Raw genomic sequence first — 15,270 nt, 5'->3', positions numbered from 1 at the left:
GACTGAAGTAGAGTATCCATTCGCCGATATTAAGCATCGTGAGGGGTTTGTTGCAATGAAAGAGTTAACGTAATCATGCAATGTCGTTAACAATCCCAACTATATCAACGTTACCGATGGTTGCAAGGCCCCAACGCCACGCTGCGTAACGAAAACACGTATAAAGACCTCATCGTCCATCCCTCGCACACCAAATCCTTACACTTTCACCCCTCTCATCGAATACATCCGGCCGCCCCCAACTCTTCCGCGTCCCATGTCCCACACTCGTACTTCTCCTCTCAATACTTCCCCTTGCCTCAGTGAAACTCATCAAACTATCCCTTCTCCTTCTCACATCTTCCACCACTTCTACGATATCGCCCTCAGCATCCAACTCAGAGACCTCGTGATCCATCCACACATGTCGAACTAGCGCCTTGACATCTCCGCATATAGTGTCCACATTGCCGCGTTTCGAGCAAAGCACGCAGCAATAGCCGCCATCGACGCTGTTGCGGTGGCATTTTACCACGAACCTGTTTTGCATGCGGTAGAGGCGCTCCAACCCATCATCGCTCTTGAAGATTTCCCAGGATTTTCCGGGTTCGAGATTCAGTATGCGTCGGCAGTGTGGACAATATGGCTCGATGGCATCGGTTATGCTTGAAGCCAAGGGCCGAGTTGCGTCCTTCTGCAGATCAACAGCGTAACGGCAGTAGGAAGCCTGCGGGACGGATTTTGCGCCTGAGGATGAGATGCTGGAGAAGGTGGTAGATTCCGTGTCGGTTCTCTTTGTCTTTGGTCTTTCAACTACCGTTACAGTAGCAGTTTTAGCGGTATTCTTGGACTCAAGTCGTGATCTGTTAAGCTCTGTCGAAGATGCGGCGGTTGAGAATGGGGGTGGAATTGACAGGTAAGGAGGCGCATGCTGTGCTGAAGCCCTAGCCGCCGGAGGGGATCGGTCGATTGGTCGAAGAGCAAGCTGTCGTTGACGCTGGTCGGCCAAAATGTCGACAGAAGCGATACCTGCTGCTCTAGAAGCGTCCGAAATATTACGGAGTTGGCGTGATATCGGGTCTGGGGAAGTAGGGCCGTATAGAAACGTTGTGATTATGACTGATTGCAAGGTGATTATCTGCGACTGCAGCGCTGTCTGTGAGACGACTGTCGGAGAGAGCAGCAAGTCAGTCATTCGAACGCCAGGCAATGAGCTCAATCTCTCATACCATCGCCAATGGCAAATAGGTCGCCAACATCGCTAAGTCCGATCTCAAACTGCTTCCTAACGGCGGCCTTGTCGAGCACGATGCCCTCGTCGCTGGCAGTCTCATCGACATATTCGATCTTCCGCGAATCAGGATATCCTCTCGACCTAAGGCTGTTCTCCAAATCTCTTTTTTCCTTATTTTTCAGAGTGTTGTACAAATCTCTTGTCGCATCAAACACGTCCAACAGCGTATGCACAAGCGCTTGTACGACATGCGCGGGATCGGCGGGACTCTGTAGACACAGTCAGCGCCCAGCAAGCCACCGAGGCTGTGTGCACATAAAACTTACAGAAACGCCCATACTGAAGCTTGCGATAGTTCAGATAGCACGGTCGATAGCTCGGGCAGGCGTGTCTATAACTCAGTCGTGCGTGAACAAACACCGCCCTCTGTCCCCCACCATCCCCACGAATTGCTGACTAGGCACCAGCCCCTTCCCGCTAAGTCCAATATAGCTGCTTAAATGCTTTTGTATGCGGCATCATGCGCATGTACAGCTGGCATCGCGTTATTGGAGCCCATATCGCCGTGCGCTGCGCTGATTGGAACGCTCCCTTACCACGCACCCACTACCTTCGAACTTTCTCTGACAGAATGGAGATGATGTCACCTGGCTTTTCAAGGAGACTTTTTGGGCTCTAGAAACCTGTATTTGGAGTAGAGATAAGTCGCGTTAGGAAAATCCAGACGCTTGCTGCCTTAAGGGAACGATCGTCGGGTGACCGAGGGGTTCGTGGAACGACCTGCGACCGCACCTGGTGATAATTCTGGGAGGATGGCACGCGGGACAAAAGACCCCCATGCAGAAGTATGGTCTGTTCGAACCTTGCGTTAAGGGAGACTCACAGTGGATATGGTGAACTTGTGACAAAGATTAACGGACCTGAGCTCTCAGTAACCCAGCATCGTATGGCCAATGGAACCTTGGGAGGCTGGGATGGGATTAGCCCTCAGCACTAGTCCCGATATACCTAGATAGAACGTTCCATGAATCTCCCAAACCTTTTTGCGTTGCATCTGCACCATGATTTAGACTTCCAACGTACATTTTGACCATCAGTGCACTATACAGCGCAGTAGACCGCCTCGTATAGATCGTGTACCGACGGTAAGAGGCTTCAGTAAGGTAGTAAGTTCACAGTTACATGCCTTTCATTTATGTCCCCGTGCCCTGGTCTTTCTGCACACGTCTTGGTGCCCTTCGTCTCAGGTTCTCCCGGACGGGTATAATCATTAGCTATCTACCGTCTATCGATGATCCTCTTTCTCTTCCACACTTCAGTCCAGCCTCCGCCACCTATCTTCATGCCTCCTCTGCCTGAACGAGCCTTTCTACCTCTTCTTCTCGTTTTCCCTTGTCATGGTCTCCTCGCCGAGCCTGTTTTCGCCCAGGAGAACGTTGTGGTCTTCCAAAGAAGAGACGACTGGAACAGAGGAAAGTCCAAAGACGAGTGCAACAGAGCAAAATCCATAACCAGGCTGTACGCGTTCTTTCATCCCGTCTTTGCGTGGGCTTTGTCGCAACGTCATCTTCGTACCTAGCCTCCGCTGCCATATAGGCGCCCGCTTGCCTCGCTCGATGCTCTGCGAGGTCGTTTTCGATTGCTCGCTCGGCAGCGCTCAATTTGAGCCTTTCTGAACGGTGCCCACGTCTCCTTGAGGGTGATGCCGGGGACCTAGGGCGGCCCGGGGAACCAGCCTTATGAGCTTGGTCCACTGGTGGAGGTGAGAGTTGCTGTGACGGTGCCGCCATGCTCGTATTGCGCCCATCTGACCTCTTTGCAGGTTGGATTGTGGGCAATTTTCCGAAAGGATCGTCGTCAGGAGCGGTTGAACGGGATATTTCCTCGTCAATATGTGGAAGCAGCTTTGCACTTTTGGCCTCGAGAAAATATATGAGACCATTCGTCTCAACCCTCGGAACCTTGACATGTCGCGTCTGCGGAGGCGTGTCCGGAGACTCGGAGAGCGACTCGTCTTGCTTCCTCTTTCCTTTCGACAATCTATCTCTGGAGCCAGTCGCTTTCCGCATCTTGGTTAACAATGAATCCTTCCTCGGAGCTCCAGATGTTCCGGCTGCCTTCGACGCATGACCATTTTCTCTGTCCCGCTCGACAACTCGGGACCCTGATTCTCGAAGCAACGGTTCACGGTCATCTTCGGCGGAAGAATGCTGTTTCTGAGCGGCCCCTCTGTCTAGATCCCATATAACGTGCTTGGTTTTATCTGGCCAGTCGCCAGACGGCCGGATAGGTGTCATTCTGAAGGCTGCGATGCGGATGGATAGTAGGTATGATGTAAGGTGCAGTAAGAGAGTGTGTGATATTGATATCAAACCGTAACAATGTAAGAACGTAATATCCTGCTCATTGAGTCAACGAGGGAGAATCTGGGATGATGTAAAAAGCTGTGAAAGCGGTAGGAAGCGGAGATTTCAAACGATGGAAAGTATTATCAGGAAGAAGGAGTGCTTCCCGTTAACCGCAGCTTCCCATGTGAGAAATCCTTAAAGGAACTGCTTTGAGAGCTTCTCCGAATCCCCAGGCAAGGCTATAATGCCCCTGGAGCGCAACTTCTACAATAAGCCGAATGCAAACACATCTCAGCGAACAACAAATTCCTTGATGCCTCCATCGACCCGTCAAGCCTCACCGCCTTGCTAAAAATCATCCTGCGACCCTGCGACCCTGCGATCCTTCACAGCGCTGAACCTCACTTCAGTTCTCCCTTCTAATCACTTCCCCACTCTAGGCCACTCGGCTCATCCGTACCCACACTACGCAACCCAATATACCTGTTATTGTGGGAGGGCGTACGCATGCCACCAGGGATACGAGGATGAGCAACGAGCGACGGTCCTAGAAGGAATCTGCGATAGAGAAGAGCGGTGGAGAGGTGCAAGGCGCTAATTGGCGTGTGTTGCAGCTCAGGTAGCTGTTGAGAGGCGGACGGAATTTCCCAGTCAGTTTCGTGACAGCCGGTCGGATGACGGTGAAGCCGCTCGAGGGGTGAACATCTCGTCACTACGCCCGGCAGCGCCTGCCCTCGGTGTCCCGTTCAACGTTATGCAGCTCCGTAGGATGTGCACTACTATCGCCAGTGGACCTCAAAGTACGTTGCTCATCCCACTCTTCGCAATCTTCGGCATCTTTGCGGTATACCGCTCCCCTTCTTGCATTGCCGATAATGCAAACTGTTGCGGTCAATAGCGCAGTGGAGACCACACCGATGAATGTTGCAATTGCGGCAGGATAGAGTTCACGTGGGTGAAGCGAGGGGTCAAGAGCCTGGATTGGGGGGAGCGTGTATGTTGGCAGTGTCAGAATGGTGGACGAAGCGAGGGCGGATAGTACGAGGGATCCCATTGCCACGAGAGACTGACGAAATGGGCGGGTTGTGTACAAGAAGAAGAAGAAGAGCTCAGTGACTCGCAACATCATACCATCAAACAGCCCCGCCCATTGAAGTTGATACTTTCCCAAATGTGAATGGGCAACGTCACACCAGAATTGTTTGTTCGCAGGACCTTGGCAAGGACTGTCATGTCACGCCCATTTCTGGGACCATGATAATTCTATTTCCCAATGTTTCAGTCAACCATGCCTCCTCCTCACTTCGGCGCGACTGACACCCTGATCTAGCAGTTTATCAGGGCCCAGGGACTTCGACGTCGACTTTGACTGGGGGTGAGATGGTGAATGTGGATCTGACTTTCTATGCTTACTCCTGAAGTCCCTCATGGAGATAGGAGGTGGATTTAGCTCCGCTTCCTTCCGGTTTGCAGGCTGCATCTTCCGCATCTCAAGCTCCAAAGTCATGGTTAGTCGTTCCAATAACCACTGCGCCTCCGATTGGTTGCTCATGAGCGGACTACGTATACCGAGCCAGCTCCAGCGATTCTCGTGTTCGACTCCCTCGGCAGTTCCAAGATCTGGCTCATGTGGTAGAATGGTGTGTTTCAAGCCCGGACGGGTGTGGTGCGAAGCGTCGCTTTCATCTTGACCAAGCAGTAAGAGAAAATAAGCCCACTCATGGTAAGTGTACTCCTTTGGCGGGCTCATAGAGACATCCTTCATGAGTGCGCGGATCTCCTTGGCCAGAACAAAATGGTAGAAACGGATATCCCGCTCCAACGAATCCAATTCTGTCTCCGCTTCCTCGGCTTCTTCAATCTCTTCTTCCTCCATGTGTCGTGCCAGACGGTCCAGGATGATCTCCTCAGCACTGCCTTGGTTCTTTTCGTCCTCGTTGTCCGGGGACTTGTAGAGCTTACCCTCTCTCAGCCTTTGAAACCCGACTTTGAGTGCCTGGAAACCGCCCTCGTCTGGCAAGACCGTGATTGAGCCTAACCAGATGGTAAGGTCCTCGAACGCCTGGATAACAGTATCGCCCATGTTGCTGATTAGAATGGTCAGGGTAGGAACGGCCAGGAGGGTCCAAAAGACGAAAAACGGTTTCGCTGAATTACTCTGAGGCGTATAGTCTCCATATCCAATGGTCAAAAGTGTTGTATAGGTGAAGTATAGCGAAACGAAGTAGCTCCAGCCCTGGGGTTTCTCCGAGAACCAGAATACCATGGCGCCCAAGCACCATAAGAGACATGCCGCTAGAGACGACATCGCAAGCGCATAATATCTTCTCCTTTTGTCTGCTTTGCGTTGCACCCTCCTCATGATCTTGAACTCTTCTTCTCTCCGTTCGCGCTCCGATAGAGGTTGCTTGACCTTGATCTTCTCGAAGGCACCTAGTTTCACAGATCCCTCGTGATTATCAAGCGACCTTATGACGCTCTCGCGTCTCATCTCCAACAATCGAGCCGACATCTTCTGCTTCCCTCTTTCTAGCGCTAAGGAGCGCACTGAGCCGACTACGAGACCGAGCATGACGATGCCAGCGATCGCATAGGGGAAGAGTAGTCCTCTGCCACTATGGGTCAATGGAACAAATTCGCCACCCAGCCCGACCGTCAGCAGTGTGAATTCAGCCCAGAATAGGGCATCCAGGAATGGCCAACCTTCGATATGGGAATAAACCAAAGCTCCCAGGAGTAGATATACCATGAACATGATAGTTTGCAGCATTAGCGTCCTCTGGCTCGACGTCAGTTTGAACCCCTTGCGATAATGTCCCGTGTACGCGCCGATCGTCGTCATGACCATCATCGACGCGATAATGAAGTACAGAGCCGCTGCAATAATGCCATAATAATATGCCTGTGTGAGTGCGTGATCTGTCTTTGGTTGTAAAAGGAACATAGACGTGGAGCATGCAGCTACCAAGCCTATAAGGAGGAAGGAGGCTATGTACCACCCGCTGATTATTATGGCTTGCGCAATTCCGAACGAGAGTCGTCGAGCCATGCTAAGGGATAGGGCGATGTTGGCCACGAGAGCGAATGCGAGGGAAATGGCATTGATAGCGGTGAGCCTGAGCAAGTAAGAGTTAGCAACCATATCCGTAAAACTCGACAGCGCAGAGCGTAGAACGTGCCATTTCGGGTCCGCAAGGGGCTGTCCATGAGCCTCGTTGGTGTCTGGTGGTATATATACTCTCCACTTTATAGCCAGAGCACATATACTGAACGCGTTCGATATAGGGCCAAAAGTCCCTGCTATGAGGGGAAATGCAGTTGATGCTAACCACCAGCGACTCAGAAATGTCAGTTGGACTTGTGCAATAGATAGATATGCAGCGTTACCTACCCAGGGTCTAGATAGACTTCTTCCTCCTTCTTCGCCTGGTCTTCTGTCGGCTGGTTATCATTCCGCTCAACATCTTTCTCTGCTTGTCGCATAGGCTCGTCCAGCCCAGGATCAACGTGGCTCATCGCAAAGGAGGCTTTGGCGTATGTGAGTCAAGGGTTGATGCGGCTTGGTGAGGATCTCGCATGTCGATATATTTCCCGTCTGGTAGAGGGGCTCTAACACGCAGAAAATAAGAACGCGCATGCGCTAAGGTTTCTCGTGAGTACCGTGGTAGCCCCTTGATGTTTGGATCCATGGATCTGAGACATATTCGAATGACGTACAAGGGCTTCAAAGACCAGGCGAAGGAGACGACGCTAGTCCGTTAAGGGACTGTTAACCAGCCCTGCCTTGGAGTCGTGCATCTCCGATTCCCTCTACGATGGTAGAAGTTATGTTATATCACTCAGTTATATAATCTGTCAGAGACACCGAGTTTAATATCCTCTAGTCTCAAATCTTGCTGGAAATGTCCACTTTCGTGGGTGTGCCTTGGCGTTGCGATACCTTGGTTAGCCACGGAGTATATCGGACCACGATATATGATTATGATACAGGTGAAATGTCGGTACAATGTGATAGATTGCAAACCGATAAAAAGAACAAAAAGCCTTTCTCTCGTTGAATGATCCGTGAGGCAAGATGGTAATTTCCCACGTGACTGTTACCCCCCGCTCCCGAGAGCTGAGACGCTTCGCCAAGCACCATGGCCTCCCCTTACGTCACCGTAACTTTCCGAAGTCCGATAAGTCCGATAAGGCTCTCCCGCCCACCGCTCCCACGCAGTCTCAGCCGCCGATGCGATACACAGTACATAGATGGCAAGGTGCGGCTTCTGTGGGGACTCTCGACATGGAAGCAAGTTAATATGAGGTTGTGTTCTGCAATCTTTTGCTTGCTTTTGATTCCACAGAGAAGCCTTCCTCTTTGTTTCCGGCATATTTGAGAGGTGTGCTGCTGAACGTATAGCACGACAAATACGATTATCTGGAGAGGAACATTCCGGTGTGCTTACTAGGAACGAGGTTGGTTAGGATGCCTACTTGGGGTCGTGGAGGCGCGGGGAATATCGTCTCGGATGAGCAGGTCAAGCAGCAGAGTGAGAGGGTGACGCAGGTTAGTTGAATACTCTGACGTTGAAGATACCGCCGAAGCACCAACCCACATCTAACACGCGACCAGGACCTCGAAGCCAACCGCGCCCCTCTCTCCTCCACAACCGCCTCCACATCAACCGCAACCGCACCCAGGACCCCTCAACAAGAGTATGCCCACATGGGCAGGGGTGGCGCGGGGAACTGGTACCAACCGCACGAACTCTCCCACTCCGGGTCCTTCAATCAAACGTCCGACTCCACAGCCGCGCCCTCTGCCACTTCCAAGCCGCAGGTTTCGACGCCCTGGCATCCGGAAGGGGTGGAGCTACCTGTTGCAAGGGCGGGTAGGGGAGGAGCGGGGAATTTTGTGTGGAAGCAGGAGGAGGAGAAGCGGAAGGAGGAGGAGAGGGAGGAGGAGGAAACGAGGAGGATTGAAGGGGAGGTGGAAAGGGTGGTGGCGGAGGGGTTGAAGATGCCTGCGCGGGCGGTCCTGGGAGAGGGGAGGGGTTGGTAGGGGAGGATTGGGAGGGGATGTAGGAGTTACGAGATGGGGAGGTGGAGGGTTGACGCAGTATTGCTACCTGAGTGAAATGTAGTCTATAGTTGAGAAAGTTCAGCGAGGTTGGATTCCATGCTTGCGATGCGGCTACTGTCTATGGGAAATTGAAATGGATCAAACTCTTCGCCGTACACATGGCCTTGTACTTAATTGCACTCATAATAAGCTATTGTGTATCCTGTGTAATTCTCGGCCTCCAAGCATCTCGAGACATCGGGCTCCTGCAGTGACGTGACTGCAAGCTCCTCTGGGATTGGGCCCCTTGGCGGCTCGTGCCTTCCCAGGTTCCACGCCAAGGTTGTTTACTTCCATAACACTAGTCTCCGTCATCATCCGCACACCATCGCCAAAATCAACGCAGCTTCCTCTCGCCAAGTCGAACCATTCGTTAAGTATTGTTTGTACTTCAGCGTAGTGACAATGGCGAGGCGATCCGCCCGGCTTCAGAAGGTATGCATCACAGATGGCGCCGCCTGTGTTGTTGTTTACATGGCTAACTCGCGTCCTCCTCTTAGCGGTCGCCCACTCCGGCCCTTGAGGGTAACTCCAACCTCGAGACCGCTCCAACTGGCCAAACGCCGCAGAAAAAAAATCTGGCTTCAGTCTCCGAGCATGTAGAATTTGATTCCGCGATGAAGGCGCCGCCTAGGCCCGCCGTCCAGGACAAACGCGACGAGAAGCCCAAACCAGCGTCAAAGCTGCCACAGCCGTCCAATACCGCGACCCCACACAAGAACACGGCATCAACCTCTCTTCTGTCTGCTCTCTCGACCACTACGCCCAAGGATCGGATTGCAAACAAGCCGGCCTCGGAGTTGATGCATCCCGAACACTACCATCCAAACACTGTGAAGGTCCTGGACAAGACGGGTCGGCTCGGTGTGCAGGTGCTTGGGTCGCAGACAGCACCGCCCAAGGCGACCGAAAGTGTTGTTCTAGGAGATGCGACACCGTCTAAGACCCAGCTGCCGACCCCGACTCCCAGGAGGACGACAGTGGCTTCTTCGCCGGCGTTCAAGTTTAGCTTCAAAGCACCCATTTCCGCCCTGAGCCCCACCGCCAGTCGTATACTACAAGAAGGCGAGGAGAAGGATGCTTTGTCTACTGGTCCTGGTCTGTTCGACGACAAGATCTCCGCTGCTGTTGATATATCGCCGCGCAAGATGGCGAAGCCGAAGGGGAAGAAGTCCCGATTCAGTGATGCACACATGGCCGAGTTCAAGAAGATGGACTCTATCGCTAATCACCCATCTGCTTTCCGGGCTGACCCGAATCGCTTCAAACCAGCCAGCGCGTTCCTTAAGCGGACTCAATCCAAGACTGAGCTTGATAAGGAGATGCCGACTGTGAAGGGCGGAAACAAGTTGAAGCGTACGCAGTCCAAGATGGATATGACCGAGTCGAAGATGGATCCGCCTGCTCCGAAGCTGATCGCAACCCCACTGAAGCACGCGCAGAAAGAGCCAGAGCCCTCAAAGAGCAATCCCCCACGTTCACAATCGACAGTGCGGCTGGTTCCATCCTCGCGCGACGGCGGCCCTGGAACGTCAAGTTCGGAGGCCGCGCCCAAGCGGTTCAAGCGCAAGAAGGAGGATGATGCAGCGTCCACTCGTCCCCCGACACAGGAGGAGCAGGCACAGCCAGAAAAGGCAAAGACCCCAGCGCTTCCGCTTCAATCTCACCGCCGTCTTCCTCGTCCAACTTCGAGGCTTATGACGCCTACGAAGGCTTCTCTTATGCGGTCGCAGAGCGCAAAGACCGTCAAGACTACGTCGATGCTGCCGTCCCTGTTCCGCTCTCCGTCGGCAAAGACACTTCTTTCTCCCACTAACATTGGCGAGACCGTGAAGGAGGGTGTGCGTGAAGGGCTGCGTAAGACGAGCGATTCTTTGCACAAAATGCGCTCTATCCTGCGCACTCCAAGACCCAAGTTCTCTGACGATCCCGCAAAGATTGCTGCAGGAACTCACATGTCTCCACCTCCCTTCCTTGGATTTACGAATGCTTTCCCACATGGTGCCGCTACCACTCCTCGGAAGCATGTCAACTTCACCAGCAGTACTCTGGAGAAAGCTGCCCGAGACGAGCTGGCCAACTCTCCGTCCCCGGTTAAGGTCCGGGCAAGCTCAGAGGCCTCGACTAGCACCGTTCCGTACCCCAAGTTGCACGACGAGGTGGACTACCCTGAACTTGCAAGTGAAGAAGAGACTAGCCCCACTCAGCCTGTCTCTCGCCGCTTGACCTTCGGCGACGCTACCGAGACGGCGTCCATGCCTTTCTCGTTCCAGTCTGACACTACCATCAAGTTCGATGATACCTCTAGCGGCACCATCCGAATGGTCAGGAAGAGCGACGCGTCATCGCTTGCCGAAGGAAAGAAGCGCAAGATTGAGACGTTCGAACAAGGTTCCGACAAGGAGAACGTGGAACCCACCGGAGATGAGATGCGTTCCGCAAAGAAACCCCGAACGGCCTCCGCTGAGCCTCCAAAGACACCTTCGAACGCAAGCAAACTGCCACGTCGCACCCCGAATGCTCGTGGATCTACTATCAGCAAATCCAGGCTTGCCTTCTTGGCCACCCCTAAGCGCTCCAAAGCTTAGTCTGCTTTACGAAGGAAGCTTCTCTTGATGCACATGACACAATGACACGACCTTCTCACGAAAACGTTTTCCTATGTTCCCAACTCACATTCGGTATCATATGAACCAGCTGATGTTAGCTGGTCGCAATCACACGGCGTCAAGGAGTGGGGTTGAGCATTTGGGGACTCTGGATGTCTACTCACGATTCTTCTCTCCATTGCCACTTCAAGGCTCATTTTCCTTTTTCTTTTCTCTCTTGATTCACTCCTCTCGTGTGTATCTACGCATCTTGCTGGACTGGTAATGGTTGGCGGTTGGCGTTGGTCGGCCAGCGGTGATGACGAGGAGTTTGCTGCGCATTTGGCGGCGATGAGAAGGACTGATGATTGATTGCATTATGAACGGTTCTGTCGAATGTGGTGCCACTGCTATCCAATGAGTCGTATGGAATATAGTGAATGTCTCGTCCTCCTGCTACAGACTGTGCATGCCCAGGTGGTCTTGATTGAAGTAGATGTGATGACTAAGCACGCTTCCGCCCCATCCGAATATTGCGCCCCGCGACGGTGTCCTCGAAACCTTGCGAGACCCTGCATCTGGAGAACCCGTCGGCCAAGCCCAACCCACGCTATTTACCACTATCAACAGCCTTAGCCCTGTTGCCCGGCAAGCTGACCCTACAGTTGTTCACACTGGCGGCCCTTCACACCCTCGCTGCGGACTTCAAGAAGTCCCTGCTCTTCCTGAAAGACCATCCTCTCTTGAGCACGTCACCTCCTCCGCCGATTTCCGACAGTGACGCCGTGAGCGCAAACACCATCCTCTCAAGGACCTACGTCACCGCGCGCGATTTCCTCGCCCACTACAAAGACCGAACCAGCCTTCTTCTGACCCCAGATTCGGCGCTCGACTTCCTAACCACACCGCGCTTTTCCGACCCCACGTACCTCACCACCCTCTCTCTGCTGCTCGCCGCCGTCTTCATAACCATGTCATGGTTTTCCCGAGCTGGAGGGAGCTGGGGCGCAGGCCGCTTCTCCCCCTTCGGCCGCACGTCCTCGCCGCTCAACGGCACCGGCGAAGTGTCCGATGAAGGATACTCGTATATCACCAAGGAGGATCTGGACCGCGCGGACCGCAACCCGGAGCGCGAATCCGACGTGCTCGTCTTCAAGCACGGGCGCACCAACTACCCGGTGCATTTTCCAAAGGATAGTATAAGGGATGGGGAGGTGAGGGTGAAGGATGTGAGGAGTGCGGCGGCGAAGGCGATGGGGGTGGGGGACCCCGGGAGGGTGAGGATGTTCTTCAAGGGGCGGAATTTGAAGGTCGATGACAGGATGGCGAGGGAGGAGGGGTTGAGGGGGGATGGGCCCGGGAGCGAGATCTTGTGCGTTGTGGGCGAGGGGAGTGGGAGGGCGCACACCATGGCTCCTGGGTCCGAGGATGTAGGTGCCAGACCTGGAAGGGGGGAGGAGGGAAGTGAGGATGAGGAATTCGAAGGCGGAGAAGGGACCGAGGATGGAGGTGTTGCTGTTGCTGGCGGCAAGAAGAAGTCCCGTCGACGCGGCAAGAAGAATAAGAAGAAGCAACCCGCCTCTCCAGCACCACAAACACACGCCTACTCCAACGCCACCTCGACGGCCGCGGAGTTCCTGCCCACTCCAACCCAGGCCTTCCCCCCTCGCCCCTCCTCCACATCCGCCCCGTCGTCCCAGCCCACCTCCCGGGCCCCAACCCCTCAAACCCCGCTCGCAAAACTCGACGCCATCGCTAGTAAATTCCACACGGAGCTGGTCCCGCTGTGTGTACAGTTTATCCAGGATCCACCCGAGGAGAAGGCGAAGCGGCAGTTTGAGTACAAGAAGCTGAGTGAGACGATATTGACGCAGGTGCTCCTGAAGGTGGACGGGGTGGAGGCGGAGGGGGATGCAGAAGTGAGGGCTAGGAGGAAGGACTTGGTGAGGGAAGTACAGGGCATGTTGGGGAAATTGGATGAGACGGTCAAGTAGTGGGAGGGTGGTGGGAGAGGAAGTATGGTCATCTATGATGAGAGACTTGTATAGAAGGGAGATGGCATTTCATGTCAGGGTATGGGATTTGCATAGTTGGGATGGGAACACGGCGACGCCGCGGGGGCGTTCATTGTGTAAAACGTTTTCGTCATGAATATCTGAGAGGGATTGATCTCTGGAAGTGTAGACTCTCCCAATCCTGTGTCCGAACTGGTTAGGGAGCATGCTCCTCAAGACGTCGCCGAAGGAATTACCGCATCTGGGTTAGCATCATAAATATTCGACCTCAGATCTCCACCTTGGCACCTGGGCAGCTCCCACAACATCTATTGCACTTCCATGACTACACAGTATTGACTTCGAATCATCACCCCGAGCACCGAGTATCCAGCAATTGTTTCCCAAATGACTCTGTTGGAACATGCGTCGATGATGGCTGGGTGCACGCGTCATGGCGGGTTACGAGAGGGAGGTGCACCTTCGACGCCGTTCTGGAGTTGTTGAATGCGAGAGAGTCCTTCTCGAGTCTCGCCACCTACGCTTAATTTAGCTCGGACATTCAACAAGTGTGGTCCTCGCTGCGTCATAGACAGAGCCCACATGGTACGGAGACAACTGCTATCTTGAGGTTTCTCACACAGGACACGCACGTCTCTTCGCCGTCTGATTGGTATAGCGGAACAGCAGGAATCGAGCTTCTGGAAGCTGGAGCTGAAGGTTCAACTCCGGTTCTGGATACGGAGTACTATGTACGGGGTACTACAGTGTACGCACTACACATGATTGCCCTGGATACTACCGGAGAACTGATAGCGTAACGCTACTACTCGCTCCAAAAGCCCATTTGGCAATGACATGCGCGACGAAGGACACTACCTATTCTTGGTACCTATTCGCCGACAACAGCTGCTCAGTATTCGTCAGGTCATGAACAGCTTCAAAGCGTCCACGCCGAGGTCCCGCAGCTGGAACATTGCCTGGCCAACGTCTAGGTCTTCGTATACGTATATTTTCCATTTATAGCTGACCCCTTAGCCTATGACGTCCAGGAAGTTTGACGTTTAAGTTCCCTAGACGGCAATTATCACTCACGCCACAACCGCCGTTGTATCCGGTCGCATTGGTCTTGCCTCCCGAGACTACTTGTATGCGAGCGAATAGCGGTGGAGATGACCGTTTTTAGGACTATTGACAGCCCGTAATCAGCTCCGCAAAGGTTTACGAGTTCCATCTCGCCACGGGGGACGGATGGCCTGTGAACGGCGAGTATTGATTATTGCTGTCGCGAATGAGAATGACCATAGCACAGCGGGGTTCCGACTTCATGGCCACCTCCACCCTGCAAAGACTGGACTGGAACAAAACATGGAGGCGGCTATTCCGGATTGTACATATACGCTTGGAAGCATTCCACTTTTATATCCGGATTTCTTTCATTTCTTTCATCATCGCAATTGGAAGTCGGTCCGGGCGAGGAGGCGTGACTTCATCGCTTCAACTTCTATATCTCCTTTCACTCGTCTCGTTCACGAAGTCCCCTTGTTGAGTTCATTGTTTCTCTCAGAAGCCGGCTCGAACATGACCGTCACAATGGCCGCCCTTCTACCTCTGCTATTCCTTCCTCTCGCCGTTCTGGCTACAGGTAATCCTGCTGTCACTTCCTGCACTGTCGGCAATGACAAGCCCTGCCTCCCCAAGTCGACATGCACCCCGACTATGACCTGCGCCCAAGGAAAACCATGCTTGGGCCAATGCATTGCGATACCCACTCCGCCTCCATCCGCGACCCCATGCACCGTCGGGAACGACAAGCCCTGCCTCCCCAAGTCAACATGCACTCCGACTATGACTTGCGTCCATGGAAAGCCATGCCTGGGCCAATGCATTGCGACGCCTACTCCTACTCCTACTCCATCCGAGACGGCATGCAAGGTCGGGGATGAGAAGGCTTGCCCCCCAAAATCAACATGCACCCCGACCACGAGCTGCGCCCCTTGGAAACCATGCTTTGGCAAATGCG

General features: G+C 53.6%; 7 protein-coding genes across 7 annotated transcripts in view; 4 read left to right on the top strand and 3 right to left on the bottom strand.

Annotated features, from left to right (window-relative positions):
- Positions 1 to 169: 169 nt before the first annotated feature.
- EI97DRAFT_383206 (uncharacterized protein) lies at positions 170 to 1,479 on the bottom strand (the record flags this gene model as incomplete). The annotated part of the gene is made up of 2 exons (XM_033795897.1): positions 170 to 1,146; positions 1,209 to 1,479. Coding segments are annotated over 2 exons (1,248 nt in total), but the record flags the coding sequence as incomplete, so codon positions are not given.
- Positions 1,480 to 2,553: 1,074 nt separating this feature from the next.
- EI97DRAFT_444696 (uncharacterized protein) lies at positions 2,554 to 3,510 on the bottom strand (the record flags this gene model as incomplete). The annotated part of the gene is made up of 1 exon (XM_033799916.1): positions 2,554 to 3,510. One exon carries the CDS (start codon positions 3,508 to 3,510, stop codon positions 2,554 to 2,556), a length of 957 nt encoding a protein of 318 aa, XP_033651179.1.
- Positions 3,511 to 4,760: 1,250 nt separating this feature from the next.
- On the bottom strand, positions 4,761 to 7,422 carry EI97DRAFT_147998 (voltage-gated potassium channel). The gene is made up of 3 exons (XM_033793252.1): positions 6,953 to 7,422; positions 6,741 to 6,899; positions 4,761 to 6,677 (listed from the first exon to the last, which is right to left on the bottom strand). The coding sequence occupies exons 1-3, from the start codon at positions 7,075 to 7,077 to the stop codon at positions 4,844 to 4,846; spliced, it is 2,118 nt and encodes a 705-aa protein (XP_033651178.1). The 5' UTR covers positions 7,078 to 7,422; the 3' UTR covers positions 4,761 to 4,843.
- Positions 7,423 to 8,029: 607 nt separating this feature from the next.
- EI97DRAFT_382968 (uncharacterized protein) lies at positions 8,030 to 8,605 on the top strand (the record flags this gene model as incomplete). The annotated part of the gene is made up of 2 exons (XM_033795881.1): positions 8,030 to 8,101; positions 8,177 to 8,605. 2 exons carry the CDS (start codon positions 8,030 to 8,032, stop codon positions 8,603 to 8,605), a joined length of 501 nt encoding a protein of 166 aa, XP_033651177.1.
- Positions 8,606 to 8,974: 369 nt separating this feature from the next.
- Positions 8,975 to 11,671, top strand: EI97DRAFT_435809 (uncharacterized protein). The gene is made up of 2 exons (XM_033798952.1): positions 8,975 to 9,100; positions 9,166 to 11,671. Exons 1-2 carry the CDS (start codon positions 9,071 to 9,073, stop codon positions 11,251 to 11,253), a joined length of 2,118 nt encoding a protein of 705 aa, XP_033651176.1. The 5' UTR covers positions 8,975 to 9,070; the 3' UTR covers positions 11,254 to 11,671.
- Positions 11,672 to 12,140: 469 nt separating this feature from the next.
- EI97DRAFT_382969 (uncharacterized protein) lies at positions 12,141 to 13,247 on the top strand (the record flags this gene model as incomplete). Its single annotated transcript, XM_033795882.1, has 1 exon — positions 12,141 to 13,247. A coding segment is annotated over one exon (1,107 nt), but the record flags the coding sequence as incomplete, so codon positions are not given.
- A 1,686-nt stretch (positions 13,248 to 14,933) lies between these two features.
- The window catches only part of EI97DRAFT_503273 (uncharacterized protein), a 1,290-nt gene continuing 953 nt past the window's right edge, over positions 14,934 to 15,270 (top strand). The window contains exon 1 of the mRNA XM_033802777.1: positions 14,934 to 15,270. Within this exon, the coding sequence (XP_033651174.1) occupies positions 14,967 to 15,270 (304 nt within the window). The 5' untranslated portion in view covers positions 14,934 to 14,966.

The sequence above is a fragment of the Westerdykella ornata genome (assembly GCF_010094085.1).
Source record: "Westerdykella ornata strain CBS 379.55 unplaced genomic scaffold EI97scaffold_25, whole genome shotgun sequence".
Lineage (NCBI taxonomy): Eukaryota > Fungi > Ascomycota > Dothideomycetes > Pleosporales > Sporormiaceae > Westerdykella > Westerdykella ornata.
Note: the sequence above shows the minus strand (reverse complement) of the source record. Positions and strands in the feature narration are given on the sequence as shown.